The 19,257-nt window shown below is 35.9% G+C and overlaps 1 protein-coding gene across 4 annotated transcripts in view; it reads left to right on the top strand.

Moving 5' to 3' along the window:
• The window catches only part of LOC138761810 (serine/threonine-protein phosphatase 6 regulatory ankyrin repeat subunit B-like), a 149,077-nt gene that overhangs the window by 105,868 nt on the left and 23,952 nt on the right, over positions 1–19,257 (top strand). For all 4 annotated transcript variants that reach the window (XM_069934576.1, XM_069934574.1, XM_069934577.1 and 1 more), the window contains 8 exons: positions 3,533–3,604; positions 3,710–3,911; positions 7,247–7,334; positions 9,168–9,285; positions 10,610–10,826; positions 11,600–11,687; positions 15,068–15,151; positions 16,382–16,527. In XM_069934576.1, the coding sequence (XP_069790677.1) occupies positions 3,533–3,604; positions 3,710–3,911; positions 7,247–7,334; positions 9,168–9,285; positions 10,610–10,826; positions 11,600–11,687; positions 15,068–15,151; positions 16,382–16,527 (1,015 nt within the window). The remainder of the gene's footprint in view (positions 1–3,532; positions 3,605–3,709; positions 3,912–7,246; positions 7,335–9,167; positions 9,286–10,609; positions 10,827–11,599; positions 11,688–15,067; positions 15,152–16,381; positions 16,528–19,257) is intronic.

The following is a 19,257-nucleotide window of genomic DNA, read 5'->3' on the forward strand; positions in this document are numbered from 1 at the left end:
ATTTTATTTTGTTAAATAGTAGGATTGTTGCAGACGAATCAAACAAAATATAATCTGAGAGTGAGACTATTTTGGAGTGAAAATTGTAAGGGCCTTTTCCATGAGGCCATGGAAACCTGGAATCCAAACTTGCACGTGTTTTGGATGTCAATGGAATTCTTGCATATCTGATGGACGAGGCTCGTCTGATGTTCATGAAAGAGTGTGGAAAAGCTGCCAGTGCTGATAGGAAATCAGCAGAATTGTTTCCTGATTTGCTGAATTTAAAAAAAACTCATCAAAGGTGTGGTTATAAGGCAGAGCAACTTTTAAAATTTGAATACTTTTCTGAAACAAGTCTCAGTCACCACATGCATTTCCAAAGAGGAAAGGACAGTGCCATATTTTAAAGCTATAAAACTTGTGCTTGTGCTTTCACTTGAAGCTGAAGCCATTGCTCATTCATTATTTGGAAAACCCTCAGCATTTTGGGGTATCAGAAGGTGACTGCTCTAATTTGTGTCTATGCAAAGACTTGGAACATATTAACAATGTTTGAGGATTAGTTAATGAATTTTTTTATTAACGAGGTGGAAAAATACTGCAGCGGCAAAGGCATTTAAGTAAAGATTTTGCTGGTGGTTGTTAAGGCTCCTGGCATCCCACAAATTTAGATGAATTTCATGTCAGTATAAAAGTTGTGTTTCTCCAAACACATCTTCGCTAATCCAACCTATGGTCCAGGCGGTCATTACAAATTTCAAAAGCTGCGATGTTTCAGGACCTTTGCCGAACCATTAGAAACAGCAAATAGAGAGAGACTGTAATAGTTTGCATGATATTTGGAAACCTTACAATGTTTACTAAGACATCCAACATATTGATAACATTTGGGTGGTGAATACTGAAACCTGTTTTCATGTCGTATGTAAAAAGCTGTTCCCCCAGCTTATTCATAGCCTTAAAGTTTCCAGAAAGATGAAACTTCTGAAGGGGTGGCAAATAAAGTCCTGAAGCTTTCCTGAACAGCTGGAGGTAGAAGTTTACATTGCTGGCATTTAACAGCCCGTCAAGTCCCATGGAGCTGGACTTTCAAACTAAAATCTGGTGAGTTAGGTGAAAGGAGATTGCAGCTGATGCTCCAGATGAACCAGTCGGAGAGCCACAATGCCTGAACACCAAGGAGAAGGTAATTACTCTCCATGGGATTGCGTCCCATGCAGACTCAGGGAAAACTTAGGAACTCCTTACAGACAGTGCTGGATTTGAATCTGGGTCACTGGCATTGTTTTTTGCGTTTTGCTAACCGCTATTCTAACCACTTCATCGTATTCTTGAATAAATGGAAAAAGTGCATGTTCCTTTGTGGGTAGTATTGGGATGAACACAGAGAATCTGATGAAAGGAATACAGGAATTCTTTGAAGATCATTGTGCTAAGGGGAGCTATAGAAAATGGATGACTGTGTGATGCAGTATTGAGAGAAAGGGTAGTACATCAGGAAGGAAAATTCAACTATTTTGGGCAGTAGGTTTTGGGAGAAATTGTTTACATCTGACAGTTAAAATTGCTTTATGGACAGTTGTCAGGAACCCAGGGACTATCTGTATTCATTAAAATACCTGGAAGTGGAATAGGGAATTTTGGAATAAAATTGAAAAATAGTAAAACTATGAACAAAAAAAATTGGGAGAGACTGGTCAAGAGGAATGTGTTTCCAATGAAATAAGGTGCAATGAAAGCCACAATTCATAATTATGGAATGTCAGACTTGCGGTTTTTGAAAGTATCTTTGAAATCTGTGGAACTTGTATGCTATAAATATGATGAAATGTAATTTGAAAAATGCTAAAACATAGTGTCATGATGTTAAAAGTCATAGAGTTACATAGCTCAGTAACAAATCCTTCAGTTCAACTTGTCCATGCTGACCAAGTTGCCCATTTGAACTGTACCTTGTGGATGTACCTTGAAGTGCTCAGGCCCGAAATATTGGTGATATATCTTTACCTCATATGGATGCTGTGAGATCAGTTGAGTTCCTCCAGCATTTTTGTGATTATACGACAATTACAGCATCTGCAGACTTTCCACTCCTGAATAGTGTACTAACTGGGCTGCAGCCAAATGCAGTGAATGCAATTGAAGGAAGTAGATTACTTTTAATGCCAATGGTAAAATCAACTAAGAAGAGCATGTTTTAAACAAGTGTTCCGACATGTACAAAATACAATCTGTTGCTAGCAGAATTTCTTTAGCTGTTCAAATGGAAGGAATATCCATTAAAAAAATTTTTTTGTCACCATTACTTTAATGTTCACTTTTAAAAATTAGATTGTCAGCCAACCCTCCATGGAGTAACTATAATATGCCTGCACAATACTTTTATTTTATTGGAATGAATTTCAGTTTTCTTGAAATTATTTTCTGTTCAGTTTTCATTTATTCTGTACATTGTACCCTGTGATTTTTTTTTCTATATGCTGCAGAGCTGCAAGACTTAATTTCAACAAACATTTTTAAGTTTAAGCTTTTTTTGTCTAGATTTCATTGCAGATGTAATAATCTCTTCAAAGTTACAATAACTAAATGGCTTTCATTGTTCGGCCAGTTAGTGCTTCTGTTTTGACTAATTCTGACACCACGAATTCTTGTAAATAGTGGCAAGAAAGAAAACAAGCACAGTATAGTGTAAATTCAACAATGCATCAGTTCCAGGAAAGAAACACAGAAAACATTTGTTGGAGCCCATGCTCTCAAAGTGAACTAATTCTGCAAAGAATGAGAACTTGTGTTGTGTTCCAGATGAGCTAAAGAGCAAATAAAAATTTGAAGATGCCTCTTCAGATTATAGCATTGAAATGCTCTGTTTTGTAAAAAAAAAATCCATTCGGGTCAATTTGTCATGGTTGAATGTGAAATTATATTTTTAATATTTATTTCCGAAGCAAATTTCCAATAAAAGTGAACCTGTTCCAGGTATTTTTATTTTAGCCATTGTTGCATTCGCATGTGCTGATAAATCTATTGATCTTTATTTTATTGTAGCACTTTTAATTTGCTTTTATAAAAACAAAAATATTGATTTTGCCTCAAAATTAATTATTTTTTTAAACTGAAGTGCAAGTTTATTTTCCTTTGTTTTAAAGGCAATAAATAACCACAGTGATTTTAATGTTCTGCAATGAAATGTGCTGTTTTTGTACAATATGATAATGAACATTTGGAATGATTTCACCAGGCTTGAACATTCTGGGTTGCTTTACTGCAACTCAATTTTCATATTTCTTTATTTTGCATACTTTTAAATTTAATTTGACAGATTTTTTTGTAATATTGCAAGTGACATACCAGTAATATGAGCCAACAATAAGGATATACAAAAGAAATTTTGTAGTTTTATTGTAATATTAGACAAATTTGAGTTAATTTCAGTTCAGTGACCTGCTAAGCTGTATTTTATACCTTTATTGTATTTGACATAGTAAAAATAATTAGTTGGTTATTACTTCTATGCCTGCATTTATTCTACAAAAGAATTTTTTTTCTTTAGCTTATGGAAGCCGTTGGACATAATTTTGATGATTCTTATTCAACAGCCCCAAAGAGCCCTTTGCATTTGGCTGTAAGTTTATTATTTTGATGGTGATGGCCATTGTTTAAAATTTTTTAGACTGGAGTAAAATTCCTCCCTAAATTTTGCTTAATTGCTGTGCAATGTCTTTTTTAGGCATATAATGGTCATCACCAGGCACTTGAAGTGCTAATTCACTCCATCGAGGATCTTGATGTGAAAGACCATAATGGACGTACAGCCTTAGATTTATCATCTTTCAGAGGTCACAATGAATGTGTTGAAGCCCTCATTAACCAAGGTGCTTCCATCCTAGTAAAAGATGGTGTGGCCAAAAGAACCCCACTTCATGCAGCAGGTATTTCAACATTTATTTAACTTGTGGCATATTGTTAATATATAACTTCTGGCACAACATAGAAAGTGCATTATTTTGTGAAAATTCACAGTTTCTGTTTCTAATCAGATCCTTCTATTTAGTGTGAGAAGGACAATTGTAGAATTTAAAGTAATTTGTGAAGTTTAGCAGTTGATGGAGCATTTCATGCACAGCGAAAAGATTTTGGATTATAAACATGAAGTCAACAACTAAATGGTTAATATAAAATCTATAGCTTTCTTGTTCCTTGCTTGGGTTTTTCTTTGGTAGTTGCAATTTGCATAAATATTACCAGCTTTTAAACGCCAAACACATCTCTTTTGAATCTAGGTTCCAACTAATGAATAGTTGGATTCAGTGATATCCGAGCTGAAACTACTTTAGACATTTGTATTTTTCAAAAGATTTGTAGATTTCTGTTCATTAGATTGGATTAAGTCTTTGGGTTCCAGAAATTAAAGAGCAGTCTATTCAACTATTATTATCAATGTTATTTACCTACGTCTCTCAATTTGGCTTCAGGAATGCCGCTATGACCTATTTTTATCATTGAAAGTCTTTGAGAGGCCAGAAAACAAGAATAGCCAAGTCCTTTGTCCAATTTCTTTTTTTTCTTGCTTCTTTTCCATTGTTCTTGTTCTCTTAATCAGGTAGTACAGCTTAGATTAGTATTTTCTCAACCTTTGAAATAACTTCAATTCCTACTATTCCATTGAGGTTAAGTACTTTATATTTTATATTTTCAGCTGTTAATGCAAATTCAGCTAAAAGATTACAAAATGCGCAAGCGGTGATGGGGATAAAGAATGGAAATGCCTGATGATATTTGTGAATATGTTCATTCAATGTCCCTTAAGGGGTTTTCTCCCTTTTTAAAATGATCCTGGAGTACTTCAGGCATAAAACTCTAAAAGTTCCCAAAGTATCAGTAAAATTGCATTTATTTAGACATTTGTATCATTGATATATGCCACCTATGTATTATCACTGAGACAATCAACATATGTAAGAGAGCTAGGTGGGGCAGAATTTGTCAGGTGTGTTCAAGAAGGATTCCTGACATAGAAGGTGGACCAGCCAACTAAAGGAGAGCCCATACTGGATCTGTTACTGGGTAATGAACTCATTCGGGTGGCAGACCTCTCTGGAAGGAGCATTGTGGTGATCATGACCACAACTCACTGGGTTTAGCCTGGCTACGGACAAGGATAAAAGGAGACAAAATGAAGAGGAGATCATTATGATGGGATGAGGCAGAAACGAGGGAGAGTAAATTGGGAACATATGTTCTCAGGGGAAAGCACAGAGATAACGTGAAGGATGTTGAGGGACCACTTGTGTGGGGATCAGGATAGGTTTTTCCCCACTGAGACTGGGAAAAGATGGTAGGAAAGGGAAGTGAGGTTGACAAAATAGGCGAGGCAGCTTGTTAAGAGGAAAAATGAAGCATACATGAGATGGAAGGGCTCATGATAATTACATGGTAGCCAGGAAGGAACTTGGGAGAGCTCAAAGAAGACATGAGAAGGCCTTGGCAAGTAGGATTAAGGAGAACCCCAAGGCGTTCTATGCGTACATGAAGAACAGAAGGATGACGAGAATGAAATTGGGGCTGCTTAAGGATAAAGAACGCAATGTGCCTGGAGATGGAGGAGGTTCTAAATGAATACTTTGCTTTGATATTCGCTAGAGAAAAGGACCTTGATCAAAGTGAGGTCACAAGCTTGTGTACCAGACGATAAAGAGATTGGAAGAAATTTTTGATCTTCTTAAAAACATTTAAGATTGATAAGTCCCTGGGGTTGGATGCCATATACCCCAGGTTGCTGTGAGAAGGAAGAGATAGCTGGGGTATTGGCAATGATCTTGGTGTCCTCCTTGGCCACGGGGGAAGTGCCGAAGGATTGGAGAATGGTAAATGTGCTCCCTTGTTTAAAATAGGTAATAGGGAGAATCCTGGAAATTATAGATTGGTGAGTTTTGTGTCAGTGGTATGCAAACTGTTGGAGAGGATTCTTAAGGACAGGATTTATGAGCATTTGAAGAAGTACAGTTTACTCAGGGATAGTCAGCATGACTTTGTGAGGGGAAGTTTGTGGCTCACAAGCCTAATTTAGTTTTTTGAGGACGTAACAAAATAAATTGCTGAAGCTAGGATGGTAGATATGGTCAAAATGGATTTTAATAAGATATTTGACAAGGACCCCCATGATAGACTCATTCAGAAAACTTTGAGGCATGGGTTCCATGGAACTTTGGCTGTGTGGATTAAAATCCTCTTTCATGTAGAAAGAATAGTGGATGGGAAGTATTCTGCTGGAGGTCAGTGATTTGTGCAGTTCCACAGGGATATATTCTGGGACCCCTGCTCTTTGTGATTTTTATAAATGACTTAGATGAAGAAGTGGAAGGATGGGTCAGTAGGTTTGAGGATGATACGGACGTTGGTGGAGTTGTGGGTAGTGCTGAAGGTTGTCATAGGTTACAAAAGGATATAGACAGGATGCAGAGTTGGGCGAAAAAGTGGCAGATGCAGTTCAATCCAAATAAGTGTGAGATGATGCATTTTGGAAGGTCAAACCTGAAGGCTGAGTACAGGGTTAATGGTTGGATACTTAATAGTGTGGAGGAACAAAAGGGCCTTGGCTCCAAATCTATTCATCTCTCAAGGGTGCCACACAGATTGATGGGAAACTTAAGAAGGCCAATGGAATGCTGGGCTTCATTAATTGGGGAAGACATCTGTCCAGAGTGAAAGGAGTAAAATTTAGAGAAGACATCAGGGTGTTTTTTAACACAGAGAGTTGTGGATGCCTTGCCAGGGGCGGAGGCTGAAATATTAGAGTCTTAGGGACGTGGATAGAAAAAAAATAGTTACAAGGTAGGAAGGGTTTAGTATTTTTGGGAGGAATATGTTGGTTGGTACAATTTTGAGGCTGAAGGGCCTGTACTGTGCTGTAATGTTCTATGTTCTACATCTCCTAATCGTAATTTTAATTTATATTGAAATATCCTGCAGCTTTGCCATGAGGTTTAAAGCTGCCATTAAAAATCAAACTGGAAGATAATCATGAATTGCTTCTCATGCCTGATGCTGTAAAGTTCTATGACCAAATCATGGCACCATTTTCTAAACGGAGGGAAGAGACCTTGCAGAAAACATTTGGAACACTAATTTAAAGTGAATTAAACTCTGGCATTTCTTTTTTGCCTATGCATTTTTAAGGCCAGTTCATCTTTGCTTTGTATTTACTTTATTTTCAAGATATGTTGACATCTTCCCAAGTAGCATGTGAATCTCTTTTCTTTTGTAGTATCTAACGGTCACACAACATGCCTACGCATGTTAATTGAGTGTGTAGAAGGCTTGGATGCAGTTGATGTGACTGATGGCAAAGGACAGTAAGTAGTGATTTTATTTCACTGCAGAAAATTATTTTTTTTAAAAATTGGACATTTTTCTGGATATTGAGAGCTCAATGGATTTCTTTGTTTCTCTTCAAAACACATGCTGGTCTCAGAATCATGATCACCCACTAAGACTGTAACTCTTTTTGAGAGGAATCCAGTTCACCCATTTCTCACGCTCTTTCCCCAGGGTTATTCAATTTCTTCTTCTTCACCAATTTCATTTTGAGGCTGCTGTTGATTCCGTATGCAGCACCCTATCGTGACTGCATTCCCAATCTTAACAACTATTGCATGATTGTACTTTCTTGTGTGGCTACAGACAAATTTTCTTTCTGTTTGAGTCTTTTATACACAAAAATCAAAAAATTTTTGGCCGCCTTCTAACTGAGCCATATCTTTCCATGTAGCTATCATTACCATCATCTCTCATTCCTGGAATCTTTATAATAAAATATTTTGATCCTCTTCCAAACTTTTGAGTTCTTCTGAAAGTATGGTGACAAAATTTGCCTATGATCTCTCTCTAGCTGAATAACTTTTGGAAGTAATTTGACCTGAAAATTTGCACAATATATCCTCTAATGTCTGCAATTTAATTAAGTGGGATACGCCCCCCCAACCCCAATGTGGAGGGGTGGGGGAGGGGCAAGTAACCCGTCATCTCCTTGGAGGTGTTGATTAATTTAAATATTTATATTGAACTGCTTACTTCAAAGCTGGCAACAAAAAGAGGATGAGAATGCTTGAATCCAGTTCTGATTGGTTTTCATTTGCCTATCGGATCCAATCTAATAGTTGTACAGTCACTCCTTCAGCCCCTTAAATCAAATCATTCCTCCCCCTTCCCCCAGTTTTTTCTGGTCTTGCCCCTGCATGGACTTTCCTGATTTTTCCTCCTGCTCTGTCACTTTCAATTGTCTTGAAGCTTTTCAACTCTTCCCCAGTTCCTAAACTGCCTTTCAGCGTTGTGTTCCTCTTCTTTGTTTTCTAGCTGTGGCTTGATCTAGCTTTGGAGATTGATGAGTTGCAGCTAGAAAGCAGACATAAAAATTGTTGGGAGGATTTTCTAGTTTTCCTCACTGAAACAACACAGCAATTTGCATCTTCCTGACCTCCAAATTACCACCTAGTCATGTGGTAATATAGTATTTAAGTCATATGACTAGGCCAACAATGTGTGAATCTCTGGAAGTGAAATTGTGTTTGACAAATCCAGAAACATATTTTGAGGTTTCAAATAACAGTAGTTGAAGGAGAACCAGTGACTGTTGGAATGATGGATTTTCAAGAAGCAATCAATCCAACCAAATCGAGAGTTGAATTTTCTTGGCATTTCTCTGATTGAAAACCAAAACTCTCATGTTTGCAAAATATGATTTTTTTTCCTTAAAAGGAAATTCTATGTTGAGTTCTTTTTAGTTTTTTTTTAAAGTGACTGTTAATTTCATTGGATGATTGTTTTGAGCATGAACTTTGTTAATCTTTAATTGCCAGCTTTTTCCTTTCCCTTTTGAGTAAAGCTAAAATATTTGCAACTTTTCAGACCTTTGATACGATTCGTGTAACAAAGTATAGTAAGTTTGTGGCTGATCACAACTTCCATCCTTATTTCTTTTCTTAAGAATTTCACAGAGTATCCTATCTGCATTTCATTCCATCCACTTTTAAGTCATGCCAGCTTTTGTAAGACAACTTTATATTATTAATTTTCTTTTGAACCTTGCTATTTAATTCTTTGTGAACTCTTTACATGTGTGTTCTGTTTTTATTTAAAAAACTGTTGAATCAGCAGTTATGAAATTATATTCTAATTATTTTCACTAGAACACCAATGATGCTTGCTGTTGCTAATGGACACATTGATGCCATGACTCTGTTACTTGAAAAAGGTGCAAATATAAATGCAGCAGATAAACAAGGATGTACAGCCTTGCATCGTGGGGTGAGCCATCCATTTAAAACATACAGCCAAAGAATTGGTTTTGAAATAGCACATTTGAAGCCTTTACAAATTTAAACTATGAAGAGTTCAATAAAGTTAGATTAAAAATACAGCAGATGCTGCAAATCTAAAATAAAAACAAAATGCTGGAAATACTGCATCATTTGAGAGAGTGAAACAGTTAATGGTTCAGATTGAAGATTTCATCAGAACAAGAAGGGTCTTTGACCTAAAACTTTAATTCTGAAACTGGACCTGCTGAATATTTCTTGTATTTTCTCTTTTTAATTTCAAGATAAAATCTCCTTTATTGATTCATTTTCAGTTTGTTTTAATAATAAATGATTGCCATTGAATTGAATGTTTTGTGTTGTTCTCAAAATTGCTAGACACATTCTTAAACTGAAAGTTTGATCTTTAAATAGGTTCATATGTAATTTGCCTTTGCAAAGTAAATGAGATCTTTTGGACAATCTAGTTTGGGATTTGTTTAACAAAAAAACCCAAAAAGATACTTTAATTGCTGGAATCTGGAACAAAAACAGAAATGTGGAAGAACTCAGCAGGTCAAACAGCGTATATGGATGAACAAGGTATAAGGCAGGATTTTTGGTGGAGCCCTTGTACCAAGGCTCAAAGGGAGGAGGAAAGATTGCCAATTTATAGCAGTATGATGAAGATGTGGGATAGATAGGAAAGGTGAACAAAAGAGAAATCCAACTAAGTGGACTGGTGAGTATGTGTTGGAGGAAAACACTGGGGTATGGATGATTTGAATTTGGAAAATTCAATGTTCATGCCAAGAAAACAAGCGAAGATTAAGCACCTTTTTTGCAGTACACCTGTTGGTCTGCAATGGCCACATCAACCTATTTGTCCTTTGTTATTTCTACTACTAGAGAGAGAGCAAATTGGAATAACACGATTTTAAATTAAACTTGGATAGTTTGCAAGCTAATGGAATGAACATTAAATTTTCCAATTTTAGGTAACTCATGCACACTCACTTATTTAAATGGAATTCTTCTCCTTTTGTTCATTTTTTTTTCCTCTTCCCCTCCACATCCCCACTTCATTCCACTTATTGCTACCAGCTTCTTCCTCTCCCCTCCTTTGTATTGCTGTTTACTGGCAGTCTTTCTCCTTCCCTCACCATCCTGAAACAGATCCTCAACCAGAAACACAGATATACACCTTTCTTCAGATGCTGCTTGATCTGCGGAATTCTTTAACTGTTCTGTGCTATAGTTCTTTGTTAGTTTGTCTTTTAGCTAAACCATTATAAAAGTAGATGATGAAAATATTAATTGCCTTTCTTGTAAAGGTTGTTACCGGCCATGAAGAATGCGTAGAAACACTGTTGGAACATGAAGCCTTTATTTTATGCCGTGATTCCAAAGGAAGGACGCCATTACATTTTGCAGCAGCTTGCGGTCATGCAACTTTGTGCAACTTATTGCATTCAGCACTTTCCATAAGTACTCTATCAAAGTTAACAGATAATCATGGCTATACACCATTGCACTGGGCCTCTTACAATGGTAAGTAAATTAATATTTTTACATTAGTAAATGTATGATTTTAATTTTTTACTAACATCTTATGCTGTTTATAATAAAATTTACAGTGCATGGACTGAATTTAACATTTTTTTGATTATATTTAATGGAGAATATAGGATACATTTGCTTTTATCTCCTGCAAAATACAAGTTCAATGTTTTGGTTGAGCTTTGTATGAAATAAACAAGAGGTTTTTGATTTTCTTGCAGAGGTAGAGGAATAAGGAAAGCCCAAGGATTGGAATTTTTAAATTTTTATACATACAGCATGGTAATAGGCCCTTTTGGCCCATGAGTCAATGCCATGCAATTTACATCCAGTTAGCCTACACTCTCAATGTGTTCTAAATGGTGGGAGGAAACTGGAGCCCCCAGGGAAAACCCATGCAGGGGAGAACGTACAAACTCCTTAAAGACGCCACGAGATTCAAACCCCGGTCCTGAACACTGGTGCTGTAAATGTGTTGTGCTGACTGCTATGTTAACCATGCGGCCTCAAAAATTGTCTGTTAAAAATCACAATAGTGGACAGCTGAATACAGTCTGGTAATTTTTAATGTTTTCTGTTGATAATATAAAAATCATAGAATATTGAACAATCTGGGTAAAATTTCATGATTGGAGTTTGGGTACTCAGTTAAGATTTCATTAAAACTGACTTGGATAATGCATGAGGATCAAAATTATTTTCTGAAGAGAATTGATGTTTCGTTTCTGCACAGATTAAGGCATTCAGAAATTTTGTTTTATTAGGTCATGAAAGTTGTTTGGAGATTCTACTGGAACAAAAAGAACTTAGAAAATTTTTTGGTACTCCTTTTACTCCTTTGCACTGTGCGATGTAAGTAAATTCTGAGCTAATTTTCTATATTTGATGAATTAATTGTTAAATGCTGCATTGAAAGTTAGAATTAGATTCAATGGAAAATGTATAAGAAGTTGTGAAACCCATTGCTGAAGTATTATCTTTTACGCTCCAAATTCTGTAAGTAATGTTTGAGGTTAGAAATAGGACCTGAAAAATAAATGTTTCATTCAGTATTATGACCAGAAGAATAATAATCTTGTGATTATTTTGTATATTTTCTTCCAGTTGAAATGATGAATACAGGATTTAAAAAAAAATGTTTCTAAGTAATTCAAATGTTGCTGCTTTTGTAAAATCCATGGATGTTAATCCAGGTTACAGAGTTTCAGGATTTTGGTAGTTGCGCGTCCTCTTACAGTTGACCAGATTTATGTATCAATTTATCCTATCATTTCCAATGATAATCTTCTGACCCTATGGAAATCCCAGTGGTTCAGCATTTGGCTCACTGCATGACCTTTAACATACCCACAACCCTGCTTCCTTTGCTCCCCTTTCTACTCAATGGGGCCTAGGTATCCATGCCACTCCAAACTTGCAGGGTGAGCCCACACGAAGCACCAGGCCCAGTTAAGTATACCTGGTCAAGTGCTGATGGATTGTAGCCCAGCTGACAAACGTCAAGCAGCCATGGATTAAGTTGTACCTTCCAGTAATATTGGACCCGTTCCAGTTGGTCTACTATCCAAACTGGTCCACAGATGATCGAACCTTGATCCTCCACTCCAGGAGAATGTTCATTGACTTCAGCTTGGCGCTCAACACAATCCTACTTCAGCACTTGGTGGATAACTTCTCACTGGGTCTCAACACTCCTCTCTGCAACTGGATTCTGGACTTGTTAACTGCATGATCACAGTCACTCCAGGTTGGTAGCAAAATTTCAAGTCCCATCATAGTGAGCACTAGCGTACTTCACGGCTGTGTTTTCAGCCTGTTACGGTTCACACTGCTGACCCATGACTGCACTGCCAGAATTGGTTCGAATAGAATCATCAAGTTTGTGAATGATACAAAAGTTCTTGGCCTCATCGGCAACAATGATGAATCAGCTTACAAAGAGGAGTTGGAAGGCTCTTCTCATGGTGTGAGAACAACAAGCTGAGCCTGAAGGTGGGCAAGACAAAGGAGATGATTATGGACTTAAGGAGGATGAAGGTCGACCACTCTCCATTACACATCAATTATTCCATCATGGAATAACCAGTTCCTTGGTGTGCATTTATTTAAGGGATGACTTATTCTGGACCCACAACACCTTGTTCGTCAGGAAGACACAGCAGCACTTCCTATGAAGGTTGACGAGGTCAAGGCTACCGGCCCCCATCTTGACAACATTTTACAGGAGCACATTTGAGATGGCCTGACTGGCTCCATCACTTTGTGGTATGGTAGCTGCAAAGTTTGTGCTGATAATAATATTTATGTCGCTGGAAAATTTGAACAGTCAAGTCATGGAAAAAATGTCAAGTGAAATAACATTCACTTTTACAATTCATTTGTTTTATTCAAAACCTACAAAATTTTTAAAGTTTACTTACTGAAGGGGGCAAGAGAGGATTTATATCTGAGATGTATGCTTTATTACAGAATGAAATGCCTAAGTCGGTAATTCATAAATCTAAATTAAAATGGGAAAAAGATTTATCTATATCTATTTCTCAAGATGATTGGATGGCTATATGTGAAGATAGTATGACTAAAATTGTAAATGTAAGGTATAGATTGGTTCATTATAACTTTATTCATCAGTTATATTTAACTCCTGAAAAGTTAAGGAAATATGTTTGTTCCTTCTGATCTATGTTTTAGGTGCCATAACCAAGTTGGCTCTTTCTTGCACTCTACTTGGCTATGTGAGACAGTGAAACCTTTCTGAAATAGAATTAAGGAACCTTTAGAAGCTTTATTTAAATTTTAAAATTTTACTTGATCCGATTATATTTTTATTGGGTTATATTAAGAAATTGAGTTTAGAATTAAAATTAGATAAGTCTCAAATTACTTTTTTGAGATTGGCTCAAGCTGTAGCTAGAAAATGTTTGGCAATTACTTCGAAAAATGAGACTGATTTGAGTATTCAACAGTGGCATTCAGAAATGAGGTCTTGTATTCCATTAGAAAAAATAGCGTACAATTTACATAATAATTATCCTTTCATTGTTAAAGTTTGGAACCTGTATACGAGATTATATGGGTTTGAATTTGTAATAGTATTTTATCCCACGGTCATTGGGGTTGCATTAAACCATGACAAAAGTTGATGGTTGTTATTTAAGTTAATCTCCTCTTCCATTTTCTTTATTTTGGGGTAGATTAGAGGGGTGGTTGGATGGTGGGGGACTATATGGGACAAATATTATGTATTATGTATTTACTTGTATTTTGATTAATAAATAAAATTGAAAAAAACCTACGAAATTCAGATGACAATAAATACAATAGGTGTTTTATGTTCTCTTGAATAAGCCTTGCCTGATCAATATCCACAAAGCATAAAACATTTTTTTGTCTGTCATAAGGAATAAGAAAAATCTTTTTTATATTATAGCTCCTGAAAATCAATACCTTAAAAAAAATCGTAAAAGCACAGACAGAATCAGACTGTGCCTTACAAGAACATGGATGAAGGGTAGGGTTGGGAGAGGAGAGCCGTGGTAGAGGGAGCAATGAACTCTGATAGAGGAGGGCACAGAAGGAAATTTCACATTCAAGTTTAGCTGGACAACCTGGAGGTGTGGGGGTGGAGGGTGAATTGTTAAAACAATTGAACAATTAGTTTTGTTCGTTACTGCTTATAAAATAGGGCACTGGAGAAATGTTACAGGACTAAAATGGCACCCACAATACATGTAGATACTTGCATTGTGAGTTGCAACATAACAGAAATAGCGTTGCCAAATGCCCTAGAGAATTCAATGTTATTGTGGCTTCAAAGAAAATGCTTTACAACAGCTTGTTTTTAAATGGAAGATGTGATAGCAGTAGCCATCCAAAAGCCCTTTTGAGCTTTTTTGAGCAAAATTTGACACCAAGCCAAAGTAGAAGTGGTATCCAGATTATTGATCAGTGGAACGGCTCAGGGAACAAAGAGGGTAGAGAAGTGTTTGGGTTTATGGAAGGAGTTTTGGGACAGAGTTGTAAACATCTTACTTTGCAGGGCAAGATGATTGAAGTTTGAAAGACAGAATTGTACTTGATTGTCTTAGAGTTTGTTGATGTGAATAAATTGGTATGGATGTAATTTAGGACATTGCCCTGATAATAAGATGCATGATATTTGAAAGTAACTTGCTGAACAAAGATGTTTCTGCTCTGGCAGTGTAACCATGCTCATTTGTTTGTTCTTACAGAATAAATGACCATGAAAATTGTGCAGAAATGTTAATAGAAGCTTTAGATACAACTGTTGTTGATTCCAGAGATGCCAAAGGAAGGTATGAAGAAAAAAATGGAATTCGTAATTACACTTTCTGAATTTTAGTGAAAAATGTGTACAAAAAAGTTTTCATTTAATGTCAAGTTGAATTTGAATTTGTACACTAATTGTGAAATAATGTTTATTTTAATGCATAAAATATTTAGATATTGTACTGTACAAATTAGAACTATAATTTTCTTATGCAATTTCCTGAACAGAGGGAGGAACCACTGAATTTTCCATCTCAAACCACCTCATTTTAACATCAAGAATATTTTAGTCCTGCTTTATTGATCATTGTTGTTGGAAATGAGAATGGTAATGTTTAGCTTTGTTGTTTTTGTGGGTATTGAAAATACTTTAAAAGTTTACATTAAATTTGATACCAGGCTAAAGTAGAACAGTAACTGGTATTTCTTGCATTGTTCATATGGTTCAAACCTCTTAAAACTGCTTAAACTTTTGAATTGGATGTATTGAATGGCATGAATATTATTACACCTCTGGACCTGGATTCAAATGCAATCTTAACCATTGGCACAAAAAAATCTGTCCAATAACTGAAATAGTTCTTTGTGAAATGAAGTTTTCTGAACGGAGCTCTTTGTGTGCATCGTACTATATTTCAAAACTAGTATAAAGGGGTCATCTTTGATCCTAGAGATACAGAGACTGTAGTTACAGGAAATTGGAGCTAAGAGCAATGAGCAGTGGGAGGAATTCACCAGGTCATGTTGGATCTGGAGAGATAAAGGGATAGTGAATGTTTCAGGTCTTCTTTATGTTGGATCTCAACTTGAAACATCAACCATCTTTGTCTCCACAGATGCTGCCTAACAAATTTTGTTTCTTCAGCATTTTATATTTTTGTGGCCGATAATGGAAATTGTGCAAGAAAAGTGTTGAGTTCCTACAGAAAGGATTACCTTTGAAGTAAAGTTGTGGATGAAGCATATTATTGGTTAAGCTGGGTTTTTGCATGTGGTAATGATATTTATGACAGGAGTTATTTGAGCTGAGTGTGCACATCAGAATGTCACAATTCCATTCCTTTGTGGTAAGTTCTTCCAACTTTAAATATGATGGAATGATACAAGATTAAATAGGTGAATTGCAAAGATACTAATCTTCAACCACAAATCCATACAGTGATTAGTACGTTATTAGTAAGTATGGTTGGACAAAATAAGGGTCTAAGTTTAGCTGTGAGAGTACAAGCGTTCATCTATCTTTATTTATCTTTCAGAACACCTCTTCATGCAGCTGCTTTTACAGACAATGTAGAGTGTTTACATTTGCTCTTAAGTCATAATGCACAAGTGAATCCTGTTGATAATTCAGGAAAAACGCCATTAATGATGGCAGCTGAAAATGGACAATGTGGCGCTGTAGGTACGTTGTTTTGATTTTTTTTCTCTACTTTGCAAAACTTCAAAAAAATTATTTAAGTTTTAAGAAAAAAACAGAACATAGGACTCGATTAATATAACAATAATGCATTGAATATAAAATCATAGAAAAACATTCATAGGGTCCAAAAAATCATAAAAAGGAGAGTCCCTCTTCTCCCAGCATACTCTCCCCAGATTCAAAAGAAAAGGGGACAGACTGCAGGGAATAGAGGGAGATAAAAAGAAAGAAAATAGAAAAGGAAAAGCAACAGGAGCAAGGTTCGACATCACCTCAGAGACCCATCATTTTAAAAGTATTTTCGTAATCTAAACAAGTTTGCCAAATTTTGACGAACATAGTATATCTATTCCTAAGACTTTAAGTAATCTTTTCAAGGGGAATGTAACTTTACACTTCCATGTTCCAAAGATCAATGTGAGGTAGGGAATCGGATTTCTATGTTACCGCTGAACATTTCCTGTTTATTGACAATGCCATTTTAATAAAGTTAGATTTACTTCTGGAGTAGTTAACTTTTATAACTGCCAAATTCCCCAGCGAAACAATTTTGAGTCAAGAGGGAAGTTCATCCCCACAATTTTTGTCAATACTCCCCCTAATTCTATCTAAAAGGGTCTTCATTTTGTGCATAACCAGGTCAAATGTTTAAAAAGTACCAACTTCTATACCACACCTAAAACATGTATCAGAAAATACTGGTTTATTTTTATGTATCTTTTGAGGTGTGTGACATAATTGGTCCAGAAAACTATAATGAATCAATCTATATCTAGAATTAAGATAGTCATACAATCTACACATAGATCTGACCAGCATTGTGGATCGATTACAGTGCCCATATCTGATTTTCTCTCTCTCTCTCTCTCTCTCTCTCTCTCTCTCTCTCTGGATCAGAGCATATGAGATCAATTTGGTTGCATGTCTGAGCACATTGGTAGGACCTTTAATGGTCCCCACTTTTCCCTCAACAAAAATCGCAATTGGAGATAGCAGAAGAATGTGTTGTTACTTTAATTATATTTATTTTTAAGTCCCTCAAAAGACATAAATTTCCTCTGTTCAATGTTCAATGCCCTTGATACCATGTTGGTACCAGGTAGGCAAGATTCTATCACCCAGTCATGGGTATTAAATTGTTTTGAGATTGAGGCATCTTTGAGGATAATCCCTCTTAATCTTACAAATAATTTAATTTTATCCCAAATATAAATTACATGTTTATTTTCCTTTTAATTAATTAAAAATTCAATTTATAAATAAATTCTTTTGCCATCTCCTGTCCTACCACGTGCAAGTCAATTATAGCTTTGCAAAATACTTTTAAAGGTAAAACTGAAGTGAAATTGTGTACATCTGTGAATTTTGTCCAAATCTGAGGTTATTTTAAAAATAAATGATAAGTCAGAACGATGTGTAGTTTGACCAAACAAATAATTAGTAGAGAAATTCAGCAAATCAGATAGCATTCATAAATAGAAATGAACATTCAATCTTTCGGGTATGAATCTTTTATCAAGGTTTGATAAAGGTTAACAAGTGAAATGTTGACTGACAGCTTCTACTCAGGGATACTGTCTGATCTGCTGAATTGCACCAGAAATTCTTTGTTGAAGACTCCAGCATCTGATACTTTTGTTTTTCTCCGTGATAAATTTTGATTGGTGTGCTTCACTTGCTGTTCAATGTGCCTTCCACTTCTGATTCTACGATTGGATTGTGTTGAAGTTCAAATCCTAGCTCATCTAACCTTCTGCTTCACAGTTGGACTTGCCACTAATCCCAACTGCTTTGGGATGAAGTGAGCTGAGGAGCTGAATATGCTTTTCTTTTCTCTCGGCTTTACATTTGTCATATATTTTGTATATAATTGGGATTTTATCCTTTAAAATGTTTATTATGGTTTTCCACTCTACATTTATACTGAAAATGATCAGAAATTTTGTTTTAATTGAATTTTTAAAATTGTATTCTGTACTATAGTAATCTCTTTTAAATGACGATACCAGAGATTTAAAAAAAAAAGATTGAGCCTGCTCTGCCTTTAAATGTGATCATAGCGGATCTGAAGATAGGCTCATCTCCACCTACCTACCTTTTCCCATATTCCTTAATTTCCTATGCAACCTGTCTTAAATAAATTTATTGAGGTCACCTCCACTGCTTCAATAGACAGCAAATTCCACAGATTCACCATCCTCTGGGAAAAGCAGTTTTGAATGTACCACAAAATCAGAAGTTTATTGGGGCTTAACAGTGAAAAATCGCACGTCTTATCCAATTCCTATTGTTAAGAGTCCAGAGGACCCTAAAACCAAGCAGCAATAGAAATTCACCAAAACAATGGTTATTTAAACAAAAGAGGTTTTTAATTTTCTTGAAACATAAAAACAGAATTAAACTTTAACTTATCACTATTGACTTACTTAACCTCACTTAACCCCCTTCTAATTCTAAGCTCACATGTATGTAATTTGTATATGTTCAGAGAAGTTCTTTGCTTTAATAGTCCAGTCATTCATTGTCACTTCTTAAGTTTACATCTATCAGGCAATTCTTATACTGTGCACAGAATTCAACATTTATGAATTTTAACCAGGCTCTGGTGCTTCAAGTTAAATGGTTACTGCTCAGGAAGGATCTAATTGGTTTCAGAAAGATATTTGTTGCTCATTGGACACACACAAACTGATTCTCTCCGATCAGCCACTT

The sequence above is a fragment of the Narcine bancroftii genome, chromosome 4, assembly GCF_036971445.1.
Source record: "Narcine bancroftii isolate sNarBan1 chromosome 4, sNarBan1.hap1, whole genome shotgun sequence".
NCBI lineage: Eukaryota > Metazoa > Chordata > Chondrichthyes > Torpediniformes > Narcinidae > Narcine > Narcine bancroftii.